The sequence below is a fragment of the Malania oleifera genome, chromosome 7 (genome assembly GCF_029873635.1).
Source record: "Malania oleifera isolate guangnan ecotype guangnan chromosome 7, ASM2987363v1, whole genome shotgun sequence".
Taxonomy (NCBI): domain Eukaryota; kingdom Viridiplantae; phylum Streptophyta; class Magnoliopsida; order Santalales; family Ximeniaceae; genus Malania; species Malania oleifera.
The window spans coordinates 1-17,031 of NC_080423.1; the positions used below are offsets into that span (position 1 = coordinate 1).

Sequence of the window (17,031 nt, forward strand, 5' to 3'; positions counted from 1 at the left end):
GAACCCAGAAACCCGAAACCCCGAAACCAGAAAACCCAAACCCAGAAACCCGAAACCCCGAAACCCTAAACCAGAAACTACCCGAAACCTATCCGAAACCCTAAACCCGAAACCCGTAAAACCAAAACCCGAAAACCCTAAACCCTAAACCCTAAACCCTAAAACGAAACCCTAAACCCTAAACCGAAAAAACCCTAAAACCCTAAACCCAAACCCTAAACCCTAAACCCTAACCCTAAACCCTAAACCCTAAACCCTAAACCCTAAACCCTAAACCACTAAACCCTAAACCCTAAACCCTAAACCCTAAACCCTAAACCCTAAACCCTAAACCCTAAAAACCTAAAACCCACGGGAAAACCGAGAAGCGTGTACATCGGGAAAGTCCTAAACTCTAAAAGAATAATTATTAAAAATTATTTTAAAATCTTTTGGTCCCATTTTTCTTCCTAAAATGATGTGCACCCAAAAATTAAAAACTCATTATCATATTGGGTGTCACGGACAAACAGTCTCTGGCATGACCAGTCAACTAGCCTATTGGGCGTCTTTATTGACGAAGAGGGGTTTGTAATTTCAAATTTCTAGAAATAAATGTTTACATTCTTGAGAATCAATGTTAAGGAACGGGAAATGAAAGAATGCAAGCCGGGAAATGAAGGTGGAGAGGCGCACCTTGTCTTCGGCAGCGGCGAAGCCATTGTGATATTCTTTCCCGAATCCGTGCCGGATTTAGGTACGCCTGCTTTGTTTGATGAGAGACGTCGCTGTGGAACGTGGGGCGCCCAAACCCTCCGATTCATAGGTCTCCCTTCTCTGTTCTGTAGGGTTTAATCTCTCTCTCTCTCTCTCCATGGCATCTATATCTTTCAATCTCAAATTTTCCCCCACCACCGCCGGTGCCGCCCCTGTGAGCACCACCGCCGTCATGTCTTTCCTTCCCAGGAATCCATCTCTCTCGCTCTTCTGTTTGAACTCCGCTTCATTTCACCATGCCCCAGAATCGCACACCTTCGCAACCCGAATATACCAAACCCCCGTAATCTGCTCCTCCACTCTCCGTCGCCGCCCGGAATACATCCCCAGCCACATCTCCGACCCCGCCTACGTGCGCGTCTTCGACACCACTCTCCGCGATGGGGAGCAATCGCCCGGCGCCACCATGACCAGCAAGGAGAAGCTCGACATCGCCCGCGAGCTCGCCAAGCTCGGCGTTGACATAATAGAGGCCGGGTTTCCTGCGGCCTCAAAGGACGACCTTGAGGCCGTGAAAATGATCGCCGCCGAGGTCGGCAAAGATGTTGACGGCGAGGGGTACGTGCCGGTCATATGCGGTCTGGCGCGGTGTAATAAGAACGACATTAATGCGGCGTGGGAAGCCGTCAAGCATGCAAAGCGGCCCAGGATTCATACGTTTATTGCAACCAGCGAGATTCATATGCAGTATAAGCTGAAGAAGTCGAGGGACGAGGTGATTGAGACTGCGAGGACTATGGTGAGATACGCAAGGAGCCTTGGCTGTCAGGATGTGGAGTTCAGTCCCGAAGATGCAGGGAGGTTAGATTTTGCTGGTGAAAGCTTTGTTTGTTTGCTGAGAAAGGGTCGGAAAAAAAATACGTGATGGTTTCATAATATTTTGTTTCACTTGTTTTAAGTTCGTGCATTCTTGATCGAAAACCTTTAGTACTTGATTGCTTTATTTTATCTCTTCATCATCATCATCATCATCCCCACTTCCCATTTTTTGTTTCAAAAGGTTTGAGAAGTAATGGTACCATGATCAGGGTGTGTACTGACTGTTCTTGACACTGCTTATTTTTGGTTCTCAAGGCAACTTAAGCAAAAAGATAAATTTAAATTCTTGTAAGTTTCCCATCTGGGTATTAAATAAACCTCGTTCGTTCAATTTGATAATGATATGTTGTTCATATTAGTACTCACACTTCTTGGGCTGTGGTTTGGAATTGATAGGAATAGGAGTGATGTGGTGGGTGAGAGTTCCATCTTCCTCTTTGATTTGATCTTCTATCTGGAGATTGCATTTGGAAGGTTCTGGAGGGAAAATTGGGGATGTCTGCTGTAGCCCTTGCTTCTCTAGCTGTGATCCTATAGATAGCAATTGGAATCTCTTGATGGCTAGGTCAATCCCTACGAGATTGCTGCAGGATGGATTGGGAAGAGAGAGAATAAAAAGAAAAATAAAAGAGAAAATGAAATGAACTGAAAAAAATGAAAACTAAAGGAAAAGACAAAATGCAATTAGGGTTCTTTTTTTTAAATAATGCAAGTTGCCCCATACAACTGTTTGCTAGAAAGTTATATAGGCCTGTCCCTCAAAATGTAGAAACAAGGCCAAATCCATGAAACCAAAAGTTATAAAATAAAATCCAGCAAACAAACCATAAGGGACCATTGGTATCACTACTGGAAATTCTGGAAATGATAGCTAGAAACAAAGATTTAAAAACAGATATAGTAACTAAAAATTGAAAACGCACAATCTGTTTGGTTAATATTTCCAAAACTAAAATAAATTTGAAATCTAATTGAACACAAGTTATTCATGTCCTTGAATCAAATATCATATACTAAATATTATGAAGATAATAAAAATGTCCTTTGGGTATTGCCGTAGAACGGAGCCACATCAAGTAGTTGCATGTCATTCTTCTGGTTGTCATTGACAAAATGGCACAAGTACTCTTTCAGTAGCTCTCTGAATCTCTTCATCTGTCCGTCCGTCTATCAGTGATAACTCGAAGAGAAGTCAAGAAGTGACCTGAATATCCTGAAAAATTTTGTCAAGTTGTCAGTGAACATTAAGTCTCAGTCACAAACAATTACTTGGGGAGAACCCCAATATCTCACAATAGTCACAAGAAACAATTGTGTCGTCTCCTCTGCCGAACAGTACTTTGGTGCGGCCATGAGAGTACCATACTTCTTCCGCTCCCCCTTGTCTTGTTGGCAAGTGAGACAAGTTCTGGTATAATCAACCGCATCATCCCGCGTATGCAGCCAATAATACCTCCCCAGTAGTCCTGTCATTGAAGTCATTCTCCGTGAATACCTCTCAACAAACTTCTTGCAATATCTAGGAAGGCCAAGAAAGGAACGAGTCCTTCACTGTCGTGGGGATCTTCTGTTCTTGAATCACCCTTACCTTCTCCATATCCCTCCGGATGCAGCCTTGTTCAACCACTTGACCAAGTAATTTGTTGCTCTACTGAGCAAAAGAGCACTTCTCTTTCTTCACATCCGGACTGTTTCCCCTCGGCCTGTTGAACACCTTCCGTAGATGCTCTTCATGTTTCTTCCGAAACAACACCGATGCTCCCAACATTGCTTTGGAAAGGTGAACACATCCCGCTTCCAATTTATCAAGTTGTTTCCCCAACTCTACTATCTCTGGAGACGCCATCCAACATGGTCCTTTAGCAGATGGTTCCACTCTTGGCAACAAGTCGATCTCATGCTCCACAGTCATTTGTGAAAGCAAATTGTGAGGCAGCTTATCCAGCAACACCTCCTTGTACTCATCCAACACCGCTTGGATGGTCGTAGGCTCCTGCTCTTGACTTACTTTGTCTACCACTACCGTGGCTAGACGGGTCTGCTCACCCTAACCCAATCCCTCATTGAGTTGTATGACTAAAAGGGACTTCCCGTCGTCTCCTTTCATTGCAACGACTTGCACCATGCACAAGTGATCCCCCATCAGACATAGGGAACCAACCGAAGGCATCAGCACTGCCCTTGCCCCCCTTAGGAACTTCATTCTTAGAATCATCCAATGGCACCACTGTGAAATTCGCATGACCTTCCCACTGTCCAAGCTTTATAGCCACTTGCTTGACTACTCTCAGAGTAGGCTAGGCTACAGAGTTAACTGCTTTCATGCGTCGTGTATCTTTTTCTAAGGATAAGTTGAGTCTCCATGCTTCCAACTGTGAGACAAAATTATGAGTAGCCCTCGTATCCACCATAGCGCAGGTACTCTTCCCATTATTACTCAAGTCCACAAACATTAAGCTTTTTGCTCGTGTAACTTTCGGTGCTTTTGCTTGCTTTTCCAATGCGCTCACCAACCGCACTGAACCTACCCTCGGGGCATCATTCTCGTCCTCCTCGCTTTCCACCACTTTTCCCGAAGTGGAAGCTTGTAAGGAATTGAGTAATCCCTTGCGTTGACACTCACTCACTCAGTGAGATCCCCCACACAAGTAGCACGAAATTTTACTCTTCCCCTTTCCATTGGGTGTGTTAAACCTTTGAGACGACGAAGCTTCCTTTGAGGTTGATGATTTAGAGTCAGCTCCCCAACTCTTGGGTTTGGCTTTCTTGAAAGAATTTCCACTATTTCCCTCTCCTCCAAACCGTTTGGACGAAGTGGTATCATCACCAATGTAGTCAGTCAAGCGTTTCGCAGCAACTTGTGCAGTAGACAAGTCTTAAATTCTTTGCCTATGAAGTTCAGTTCTAGCCCACGGTTTCATCCACTCTAGAAAATAGAACAACTAGTCCTTCTCCGACATATCCCAAATATCCAACATCAAAGAAGAAAATTGTTTCACATATTCCCTGATTGACCCCGTATGCTTGAGATCTCTTAGTTTTCTCCTTGCATTATACTCAACATTCTCAAGAAAGAATTGGGCCTTGAGCTTTCTGTTCAAGTCTACCCAACTATCGATTACACAGCATCCAGATTCAATCTCTTGGTACTTGGTACGCCACCACAGTTTGACATCACCAAGCAAGTACATTGTCGCAGTATTCACCTTTGACTGTTTTGATGTCATCCTCACAGCACAAAAATGCTACTCTACATCAAACAAGAAGTTCTCTAACTCCTTGGCATCTCAGGCACCCCCATACATCCTGGGTTCTAGCAAGAACCATCAGATTCACCTTTGCATCCAGATCAGCCATCCGCGATTGCAAAGTTTCAATTGTTTGGCGAAAGTCCTCTGACATGTCGCCTATCAAACCTGGTTGATATTTTTGTGATCCCATCACTTCATCAACAAGTTCTCTCATTTGAGCTACCTCCGCTGCACAGTGTTGGTTGTTGCCTCAACTTGTGCTTCCAGCATGTTGATCCTCTTAGCATTGTTTGGTGTCATGGTCACTTATCAAAGCTTTCCAAATCCCCCAAAGAAGGCAATCGAAATCACATAGCAACTCAACCTTGGACTCTGATACCAAGTGTCACGGTCCGACTATTTTCACACCCTTGTGAAGGGCCGTGCGACGCTAGCTAAAACAATCTTGTTTAACTAGCCAGTCAATCGTTTACCAACATTCATCCACGAAACACTTTCATTAGAATTCAATCAAATAGCAGCAGGAAACAGTAAACATTCATGAAAGTAGTGGCAAGCAAGCAGTAAATATTGTATCTACGCAATTCATTAACATCTCTGTTGACATCGTGTGCTTAGCGAGGGAGGCGAGGGAGCTAAACACATTGACAAAAGCTAATGAGTTTTATAATGACCGATGAACACTCACCCTTCCCTAAAGAGCTTTCTAGGCCATTCCCACTCTAGCACTAGGAAACATCAAAGTGACAGAGGAGTCATATTGCCTTATTTGGCTTACAAAGACACTACTAGCAGAAAATAACCCCACACCAGTATTTACATGATGGAAACCCATCCCAAGCACACGAGATAAGCGGTCACAGGCAAGCATAATGCCCTGAACAAGCTTAGCTTGTGACACTAACACATGCCATGACCACTTACCCCCTCTCTCAAACTTTCCACAAGGCAAGATGCAACCTCTCCTGTTGCTTGGTGTTGAGGGCTTATCCTTTTTTTTTTTTTTTTAAACCTCCTCAGTGAGAATGCTAGGTTGCATATTTATCTTCCAACCATCATGTTTTAACACATTAGTGATCTCTCGCCCAAAATAATGGGCATTGACATCATAAATCTTAGGGTGGCTCATTAAGACAATCACTACCTCTATGGTTAGAACATCACACAAGATCTTGGTAGCATTTTAACTAATACAAATGGGTACTCTGCAAACACTCGCAAATTGATAAAAACCTTATCTACCTAGGATGTTCGATAAGGATGTGGATGAGACTAGGCTTGAGATTTGACCTTTTTATACTATTTTTTACGCAAAATTCGTGGAACTAACCCAATCTACGACAAGCTGCAGACGTCATCTCCGCACCTATGTATTGAAGATATTGATGTGCTTTCACACCCCAAAAGTATACTAATGTGGCCACTATACATCTGATGACATTTAGACAAACATTGTTATCCTCTTCCTCTTGTTCCTTGTTGAAGTTATGTGAGTCTAGTTGTTGCTTTTCTCTTAGAGTTCCTCGTTTTTGGGTTCTATGCATGTAGGGTGTACTGCTTACTATCCTCCTCAATCGTTTATTTTTGGTTAGTGATTAACTTTGGGTTTTGTTAAAGTATATTAATATCTCAATCTTGTACTTCTCTTTCTTTTGTTTTCCATTTTTTAGGAATCTTAATGAAAGAGAGGTTTACGGAGCTCTCCTTGCTTACTGTTGTTTTGGATTAGTTTGTTGTTTTCAATAGTGGCGATGAGAGAGTTTTGATGTGGGATTCTATGGGTTCTTTTTCTTCTAATGCTTTTTTCCTTCACCTCTTAAAAACTCCTTTTGCTAATCATTTTCCTTGGAGCTACGTGATATTGAAGCCAAAGGTTCTCTTTAAGATTCTAACTTCCGTATGGACTGTGACTTTGAATGGGGTTAACAAGCATGATTTGTTAAGGGTAGAAGAGCCTATTTATGACCTTAGTCCTCATATGTGCATGATGTGCTGTGAGTCTAAAGAAACTAATGTTCATGTTTTTCTTCACTATTGGGTTGGGAACTGATGATGAATTTGCAATTACAATAGGTGTACATTAATGTTCTACCTTAATCCCTTACTTGTTTGCTTTAGTAATTGATGAAATTACTAGGAATACCCAAAACGAGATCCCATGTTGTATGCTGTTTGTAGATGATATTGTTTTAATTGATGAAAGTAAGAAGGGGTAAAATATAAATTAGAACTTTTTTGGGAACAACTTTAGAGTCTAGAGGTTTGGATATGAAATGTACTTTGAGCCATGTAAGGAGGAAGAATGACAAGATTAAACTTGACAATCAAGAAATCAACAACACTAATAGATTTCGATATCTTGGATCTATTATGCAAGCGGAGGGAGAACTTGACGAAGATGTAGTACACAGAGTCACAAAAGGTTAGGTAAAATGGAGGAGTGCGTTGGGCATGCAGTGCGATCATAGAATACCATTAAAATTAAAAGGAAAGTTTTGTAGAATGACTATAAGTATGCATTATAGATCTGAATGCTAGGCAACTAAGAAACAAGAAACTAAGAAACAACACATTCAAAATGTAAAAGTGGCCAAAATGTGCGTGCTAAGGTGGATCAGTGGTATAACATAAAAGGATAAATTAAGGAATGAACATATTCGCAATAAGCTAGACATAGCGCTAGTAGAAGATAAGATAAGCAAGTTGCAGTTATAGATGGTTTGGGCATTTGAAATGTAGGCAATTAGTGCACCAATGAGGAGGACGAGCTAGTCAACTAGTGGGACTTAAGGCTTGTTATTGTTGTTGTTGTTATTGTTGTATTGGACTGGGAATCATTGACGAAGTTGTGTGGCAACTTTTGTTGTGGGATGTAGTCAAGGGATTAAATTTTGGTTGAAATGTCGAAATTGAGAAATTGAGATACAAATTCAATTTTGCAGAAATTCGACTGAAATTTCAAGATTTCGCTAAATTTCAAACAAAATTTCGGATGTTCTCTCGAAATTTTCTGGAAATGATGGAGGGGAAAAAAATTGCCCGGGGGGGGGGGGGGGTGGGGGAGGAATTTTTGTGCTGCTCTCTGCCTTTATTTTGTTTTTCCCACGTGATTTGTTCGCTCTTTTTGTGCAACTCTTGAGTATACAGTATAGACTGGAGAGATTCGAGTCAAGTCTCAGTAATCTACTTCATTTACTAGATGGGTCATGACAAAGAAAAAAGAGATCTTGCAGAGATGTTCTGCAGATGCAAGCCAGCTATTCCACAAATTCATCAAGAGGCTGAAGACCCTACCGGCTATCAATGAAAATATCTACACAATAATGCAAACAAAAGGAAATTTTTTTCTATAAATTAGCTTGTAGCATGCATTAGGATACATACCTCAAGGTCCTTGACAAAAGGCTTCTTCTTCCATCTTCCACCTTCAAACTTCAAAAAAAAAAACCCAAGATTTCAGCTGCCTCTTGCCTCCACCTTCAAACTCTGAAAAGTCCTGGCCTTCAGCTCCCCTCCATGGCTCCAACCCTTCAATCCTCTCCCTCTAGCCTTCGGTTTCACCCTCCACCTCTATCTCCCAAGTTGCAGCCAGCAGCAGCACCTCCTCCTTTTGCTGCAATCTCTCTCTCGCAGAGCTGCGAACACGACCAAGTCGAGACTCGATTCCACAAGTAGCAACACAAAAAAGAAATGCAAAGCTGGTTGTCTGGTTTTAAGTTTTAACTTCTAAGTTTTAAGTTATATATTTTTTTGTATTTACTTAAAATCTCACTCCTCCCCAATATATTTACGAGATTGCCCCTCCTTAGATACATTTTCCCTACTAACCTCTCCCATTTACCCCCTTAATCCTAGTTAATGATAAATAGTAAGTTTAGAAGCTAAATAAAATTAAATTAATTTACTATTTATTAGCTTATTATAGTATAATTATTTCATTTATTTGAATAATTTAGTTTCCAAAATTTATTACTCAATAGTAATTTTGTAAAAATTATCATTAATTTTTTAATTTTAATTTAATGATTTAATATTTCTCTTAGTTATTAATTTATCTTGATTTAGCATCTAAATAATTTTCTTTTAAAATTGTAGAGTAACATCTAAATAATTTTCTTTTAAAATTTTATAGTAATTTAACACCTAATTATTATAGCCTAGTAATTTAATAAATTAAAGTAATTTACTACTTATTAGCTTATTATAGTTTAAATTATTTCTTTTATTTGACTAATTTAATTTCCATAATTTATTAGTAATTTTGTAAATTGTTATTAAATTTCGTAAATTTAATTTAATGTTTTATGTTTGTCTTATTTATAAATTTTATATTGATAAAACATCTTAAATAATTTCCTTTTAAAATTGTTGACTAATTTAACACTTAATTATCGATTCATTGTAACCCTGTAGGAAATTAAAATTATCTCCAAAAATTTCTAAAGGAAGAAAATAAGATCTAGCATGGGAAGATGGGTACCCAATGCCCAATGCCCAACGTAAAGAATGGATTTATTTGCAAATACTGTGGAATACAAATTAAAAGTGGTGGTGCAACAAGATTAAAAATGCACTTAGCAAATTATGACCCACAATCTAATATAAAATTCTGTGACAAAGTACCTCCAAAAGTTAAACAGGAAATGAAAATTGTTTTAGAAAGAAAAATAGCAGCTAAGGCAAAGAAAATAGAAAGAATGGAGGAAATAAAAAATGAATTGCGTGGGAACTTGATGCAACCACAAGAAATTGATGAAGAGGACGATGCTGATGATATTGCATACTTGTTTGACATTTCTCTCTCCCTATGAAAGGTTTGCATGCCTTCAAGCATTCTATGCTTCAAAACAAATAGAATGGGAAAGAGACCAATCTCGTAGGTTGGTAGGTAGCCAACAAGGAGGCAGTTTTGGGGCTGGTAGCAGTGGGGGGTGACCTCCGATGAGGTGATCTCAAAGTGTGAGAGAGCAAAAAACAGAGCCATATATTTCAAAGCCTTCTCAATATTATAAGCCAAACACAGCAAAACAAAAAAAGCTTGAAAAATTTATTCAAAGGAGGTAAAATAAAAGAAGAAATGAATGGGTTAATTTCAAAGTTTTTTATATATGATAATGTTCCACTTGAGAAGGCAAAATTACCTTATTTTAAAAACATAGTGTGAGGTTGCCAAGCAACTAGAACAGGAGTCGATCCACCACCAACACCCTATGAAATTAGAACAAAATACCTTGATTTAGAGGTAAAAGAAATGGAAGGCCACTTAGAAGAAGTGAAGAAAAAGTGGGCCATGTATGACTGCACTGTAATGTGTGATGGATGGACATGCCCAACATCCATCATAAATTTCATGGTTTACTTGAAAGGGAGCACAATTTTTCTAAAGTCAGTAGATGCTTCTGACAAAATAAAAGACCTTAAATATATATATTCCCTATTAAAACTTGCTGTGAAAGAGGTAGGAAAGAAACATGTTGTCTAGGTGGTGATTGATAATGGCAGTGCCTACAAGAAAGTTGGTATAAAATTAATGAAAAAATTCAACTTGTATTGGACTCCTTGCACTGCCCATTGTATTAATCTCATTTTTTAGGAGATCAGAAAAAAGAGGCAATAAGCACAATGATCTTACAGTGGAGACAGATCACTAATTTATATATAACCATGGATGTTTGCTTGTTAAAATGAGGGAGCACTGTCAAGGGCATATTGTGCGTCCAGGGGCCACACAATTTGCTACAAACTACATTACCCTTGATAGCTTACAAAAATTAAAACAAGTAGGCTTAAAATCTATATTCACATATGATGAATGGGTTGAACATGCTCTTAGTCGAACAAAATTGGGTAGAGAAATTGAAAGCACGGTTCTTAACCATCAATTTTGGGATAGAGTGGTAAAAGTTTGTAACATTTATGAGCCTATATATCGAATATTGCGTGTGGTTGATAGTGAAGTGTGGCTAACATTAGGAGTTGTGTTTGAAGCAATAAGAGTGATGAGAGACGCTGTTGAAGTAGGTGCAAGAAGTGCAAGATGGGTTCTCAAAGTAATCAATGACCGGTGGGAGAGAACCCTTGAACATCCTCTTCATGCAGTAGGTATAAAATATTTATAAAATTTAAGAAATTCATATATCAAATTACTTATTACATATTTATATTTTACTTTAATTGATTGACAACATATTTTTTAAATCCAAATGTCAATACAAAGAGGTTGTTGGGAAATATCCTTATTTTCTTGATGCAGTTCATAAAGTTTTTGATATCCTTGAGCCACATTCCTTTGGCCTAGATCAAATTGGAAATGAGATATATTTTCAAAATAAAAATTAAATATAATAAGTCTTAATCCATGTTAATTATTTAATAATTTTTTTTAGATTATTCTATTTAGAGATGCGAAAAGAAGTTTTGGAGAAGCAGCTGCTAAAGCAGCTAAGGCAACCATGGCACCTGGTAAGTATTGATATATAAACGTATAATACAAAGTTACAAACTTCAAGTACAATTTACTAAGTACTAACTTATGTTCTTAAAATATCTTGCACAACTTATTGGTGGATGATGTATGGATCAAGTGCTCTAATTCTAAGGAAGTTAGCATTGCACATTTTGTCCCAAACTGCATTTTCATCAGATTGTGAACGAAATATGAGCACATTTGCACTCATTCATACAAAGCAAAGAAATAAACTAACTTACATCAGACTTCAACAACTTGTTTTTTATTATTACAATATGAAGTTTCGAATAAGAGATATGGAGGCTGAAATGGACAAAGTGGCTGAACAAGATCCCTTGGACCTTGACATATTAGTTGAATTGGGTGACGAGTATGAGTATCCACTTTTCTAGTGAATTAGACCATCCTATCTTGATGAACGAGACGGAAGTCCCCACCCACAAATGACCAAGCATGCACGAGATGACTTTCGCATTGATGTTAATCAGGTAATGATAAAAGTAGTAAATCTAGCAGTGATGATTCACTAATGAATCTTGGGTCTAGATATGGAACTTCATCCACTATGCCCTCTGGTGGTGATGATGATAATGATGATGACGATGTTGGTGGTGACAGATCTAACCTCGACAGTAGTAGTGGGCAAGGTAGTGATGGTGGGGACTATGGAGGAAATGAGAGATGACAAGATTATAGACTAGAAGTGGAATATTCACATCCTCCCCAACTAGAAGATGAGGGTCCACAAAGAGAAATGCGTCCAGTTGATAAGCAGTACATTCGTAGAAAGAGAAAAGGGAAGATGCATCAAATAGAGGAGGTGACCTTTTCCCTTAGTTTGGAATCTATGATGAGTATAGGAACAGAGCTTGACTCCAATAGTTATAGTGGTTATGAATCTACACATAACAGTATCTCACAATCTACATATGGCCAACTATTTTTGTATGCATATGAGCAAGCACAACAATATGGAAATTGGCAATCACATGCCTATGCGTATGGACAAACAAGCCAAGAATATCGGTATGACCAATATGCAAATGCAAAACAATCTTATGGACAGACACAACAAGTAGAACCTACAAGAAGACATCTTAGTACAAGAAAATCTTTTGGTCGAGTAGAAATTGCCATGATACAGATGACTATGGAGGAGTATGAACAACACATGTACACCTATACTCTATATTTTTGGAATTTATATGACATGGAGTGATTATTGTAAACAATATATGTCATCTCGAAATCCCAATGATAGGGATAGGAGAGATGACTTTGAGCCACCAAGAAACTCCATATGGTATTAGATCATTAAATGTATGATATTTATTGAAAATGTAGTTGTTTAAAATGATAATTTGTTGGCTTAAATCATCAAAGGAATAGCTTCAAAACTTTATAATCATTTGAATGTTCTTCATTTCATAGCTTGTTTCGCGTTATACAGTTTAATATCCTACACACTAAAAACTTGTCATATATGCATTTTTTTAATGTATTTTGATACCATATTAAGCATAATCATCTATTTTAATATTTCCTAAAGTTTTATTGTAAATTTCCTTCATTACTATAAATTTCCGTAATTTCTTTAAATCGAAGTCGAAATTTCCATCGAAATTTTCGTAAATTGAGACCAACAAATTTTTTGTTCAAATTGAAATTCAAGTCCTTGGATATAGTAGTGTCTTTGGCTTCCTTTTGGGCCCATTCATTTGGGTTCTTTTTTTGGGGATGTAGCGGTCTGATATTCAAAAGGATTAGAGGGGCAATGTTATTGTAATTCTTTTATTTGATTTTTTTGGACGACACTTGTTCTCCTCTCATTGTACTTTTAATTGTTCTCTTTTAATATATATATATATATATATATATATATATTATAATCTAAAGAATTTTGATGTCTCCTTTTTTGTCAATGTGGTTCTATGGATTGGCTAATGGGAAAATATACTTGCTAAAATGGAGACTACCATTTAGGTGCATCGAAGCAGGGATGGGGGTAGGGTGGGGTGTCGTGGTACTTATTATTTACCATTCTTGATCATGCATTTGTGGTTAATTTTGGAAATATTCAAGGATTTGATATTTCTTTTTTGGCTGTGGCATTTCTACCTTTCTTTCAGATGGCCTTTCTGCACTTGTATCTTCTGATCTTTTTCTTCTTCTTCTATTCTTTTTTTTTTTTTTGGGAAATACAACTTAACTGGACATATGAAGATAAATTACTGAAGGATATTGTGTATTTGAGGAGATGGCTTGAATTATTTTGAATAGCTTGTCTACCTGTTTTGAAATGTAACCTGAATTTTTAAGGCTTTCCAGCAATAAAGACTATCTTTTTGTGTCAATCAAAATCTGCTGAACTTAGTCTTCTGGTTACCTTGAATACTGTTCAGTTTATTTGTGTAAATGGAAAATGAAGAGAAGATGTTGGATTTATTTATTTATTTTTCAAATTTTCTGTCTTCTTGTCCTGTTTTATCGGAATATGAGCTTTTTGGTTTGTTATCCTGCAGTTTGCTCACTGCATATGATTTTCTCAATGATTTTCCATGTTGCCAGAGATTCTATATTTGGTTTCCCATGAGAGATTTTCTCCTCACATTTTCAGATAATTTATGTGACCACTACATGAGTTTATTGGGTAATTGCTTCTTCTTAAACTTAGGGTTTATTATTCTTTTTGGTACTTATCAGATCTGACAGGGAGTTTCTTTATCAAATTTTGGGGGAAGTAATTGTTGCTGGGGCCACAACTCTGAACATCCCTGATACTGTTGGTTATACCTTGCCTAGTGAATTTGGGCAACTGATTGCTGATATTAAATCCAACACTCCTGGAATTGAAAATGTGATCATTTCAACGCACTGCCAAAACGATCTTGGACTTTCTACTGCCAACACAATAGGGGTACACCATTTCATTTTCTGTAGTAATTCTTGTCGGGCTATGATAATCAAATTGTATTCTTATCTTTGCTCATCTAAATTTTCAGGGGGTATGTGCTGGTGCAAGACAAGTAGAAGTAACCATCAACGGTATTGGTGAAAGAGCTGGGAATGCATCCTTGGAGGAGGTGTGCTTTTGTACACAAATATCTGGACTATTCATTTCAATTCCTTGGTATTCTTGACTTTAACATTCTACCCTTTTTGAATGAAATAGGGTGCGTCTAATGTTATTTTTTAATGGTTATAAATCCATAATTTATATTGATATGCTTATCATGAGGGAGTTATTTTTTTCACATTTAGATTAGGTGTCATTATTTTGTTCGTGAGCTCACCAAATGATATCATTTAATATGGCAATTTTCCTGTTGTGAATTCACCTCAAATGCGCTTTCATTCCTGCATTTACATTTTTTTTTCCTTCTCTTAACCTATTCGTGATACTTTTTTGATTAATAAGTTTGGACTTTTTAAAGAAGAAAATAATTCTGATTTGTGAATATATTTAATTGTAGTCATTACTTACAAGAAAATAAATACAGTTTATGTTGATTATAGTTAAGCAGTTTTTTATGCGTTAGACGATATTACATGCACACACACTGTAATTGTGTATGTATCTATGTAGATCAGTGGGTGGATACCCCTGACTCTGCCCGCTGTTTCCTTGCTCCTTTCAAATCTTTTTTTTTTTCCATGCCTTCAATTTGTGTTCCTTGGCTTGGTATATAAAATATAATAAATTTTAATCACTCCATCTGGTCATTAGATTAGAAACCAAGCAGATTTTCACACCTTTGTGCTTCATTATGTCAGCACAATTTACCTTGGCATAGGACATTGAGTGGCTCCCACTGCCTTTCTATACAGTTCACTGCAGAGGGTGCCTATGATTTTCTATTCGCTTTTATCTTCCTTTTTTTTTGGCATGGTGAAATTAGATTTATTTTACGTGCAGAATGATTAGGTGCCCCCAATTTTTAATTCATGGATGGTTATACCGTGGAGTTGTGGCATGCTGATTTTTAGATCACTTTGGCAGTTAGCCATTTGCATCACTGGAATTTTTATTTCTAGCTTAGCTTTTGCTTAAGCCTATCCTTCTTTTTTCTTCTTGTACATCTGGTTGCATTGCTATCTTAAATAGTTTGCAAACAAAACTGAAAATTGAAACTTGGTAACTTACTGATATTTTCAACTGTGACTTTGGTACATCATGCATTGATAAGTTTTCTCGTCTTTACTTTCCTCCTTTTCTTTCCCTTTTCATCCTATCCTGCTCAAAATGTAGGTTGTAATGGCTTTAAAATGCCGTGGAGAGCAACTATTAGGAGGCCTTTATACTGGGATCAGAACGCAATACATTGTTATGGCAAGCAAGATGGTATTGTTTCCTGCTCTAATTTTTTAATTTAGTCCTTTTAGTTATCCTCTTATTGATTGAATATGCTTGTATTGGATTTTCTTACTTTAATTGTTTTTTTTTCTAGGTTGCTGAGTACACGGGATTGCATGTGCAGCCACACAAGGCCATTGTTGGAGCTAATGCTTTTGCTCATGAAAGTGGTATCCATCAGGTACGATTGCCAATTGTTTGAAAGCCAAGGATCTCTTTGTACTTCTTACTATTTGCACATTCAATGCCATGGTTATGTTGCCATAGTCATATACATGTTTTTACCTAAGATGCATGGTTATGGATGGACTATTGTTTTTTTGGATCATTTGTATCTTTTGGTTGCATGCATCTTGTGTTCATAAATTAGAAGTCAGGTTGTGTTAAAATTAAGATTTCCCAACTGAAGAGATAAACTTGATCTTGAAATCTGATCACTGATTTCTCTGCACGGTTGAACTGGCTTTTTCTGATGCTGGACAGCTGCTTGTGTTACCAGAATATCACACATTGATTTCTCTTGAAAACAAATATTGTGATTATTATTTTTTTAACAATTGGAATTTATTTTCTTGATTCAAATTTGGTCTCACACAGGTAAGGTTTAAACAACAAATGTTTTTATTTTCATTTCTTTAACCAAAATGTGTGCTTTTTAAGCCTCTTAACTCTACTTTCTCATAAAACTAACACATTTAAATGCACGTTTCTGCTATCTTTTAAGCTAGATTTGTTTTTCTTTGGAAGTTAGGCTGCTCTTCCAGTACATAAATTACTTCCATTTGTATAAGCCTCGCATTTTTTAGGCGCCATATTTTTCATGTCATCTTTTTGTTGGTAAACAAAAATGTCATTAACATGATTTAAGATGTGTTTCTTGTTGCCCAGGATGGAATGCTTAAACACAAAGGTACATATGAGATTATAGCTCCTGAGGATATTGGACTTTTTCGGTCTAATGAATCTGGTCTTGTGCTTGGAAAACTTAGGTATGCAGTATCATGTACTGCAGCATTTGTACTTTCTTCTTAGCCTGATTAATTTATTTATTCCTACTTGATCTTTCAACTTTTTTCTTTATCATCTAGCATGCATTTTAACTCTTTATTTCTCCTTATTTGCCATATTGTTCTGCACTTCAAGCGGAAACTCATGAGCAAAGATGCATTTTAACCCTTTATTTCTCCTTATTTGCCATATTGTTCTGCTCTTCAAGCAGAAACTCATGAGCAACATCTTTGCTTTCCTATCTGCTGTGAAATTGTGCTGGTAAATATATTTGGCACTAAGCCATTTACATTGTGGGACCCTCATATTACTAAGCTAAGCTTGACAATTAACTAATCTCGAAAGTCAAGACTATGGCCCAAAACCAAGCAGTT

The 17,031-nt window shown here is 37.5% G+C and overlaps 1 protein-coding gene across 4 annotated transcripts in view; it reads left to right on the plus strand.

Annotated features, from left to right (window-relative positions):
• Positions 1–542: 542 nt before the first annotated feature.
• The window catches only part of LOC131159539 (2-isopropylmalate synthase A-like), a 63,720-nt gene continuing 47,231 nt past the window's right edge, over positions 543–17,031 (plus strand). For 2 of the 4 annotated variants that reach the window (XM_058114549.1, XM_058114550.1), the window contains exons 1-6: positions 549–1,557; positions 14,098–14,212; positions 14,298–14,378; positions 15,545–15,637; positions 15,744–15,830; positions 16,538–16,638. In XM_058114549.1, coding sequence (XP_057970532.1) covers positions 854–1,557; positions 14,098–14,212; positions 14,298–14,378; positions 15,545–15,637; positions 15,744–15,830; positions 16,538–16,638 — 1,181 coding nt within the window. In that variant the 5' untranslated portion in view covers positions 549–853. Of the gene's footprint in view, positions 1,558–13,998; positions 14,213–14,297; positions 14,379–15,544; positions 15,638–15,743; positions 15,831–16,537; positions 16,639–17,031 lie in introns of all 4 variants that reach the window. The other 2 variants (XM_058114547.1, XM_058114548.1) reach the window with 2 other exon arrangements.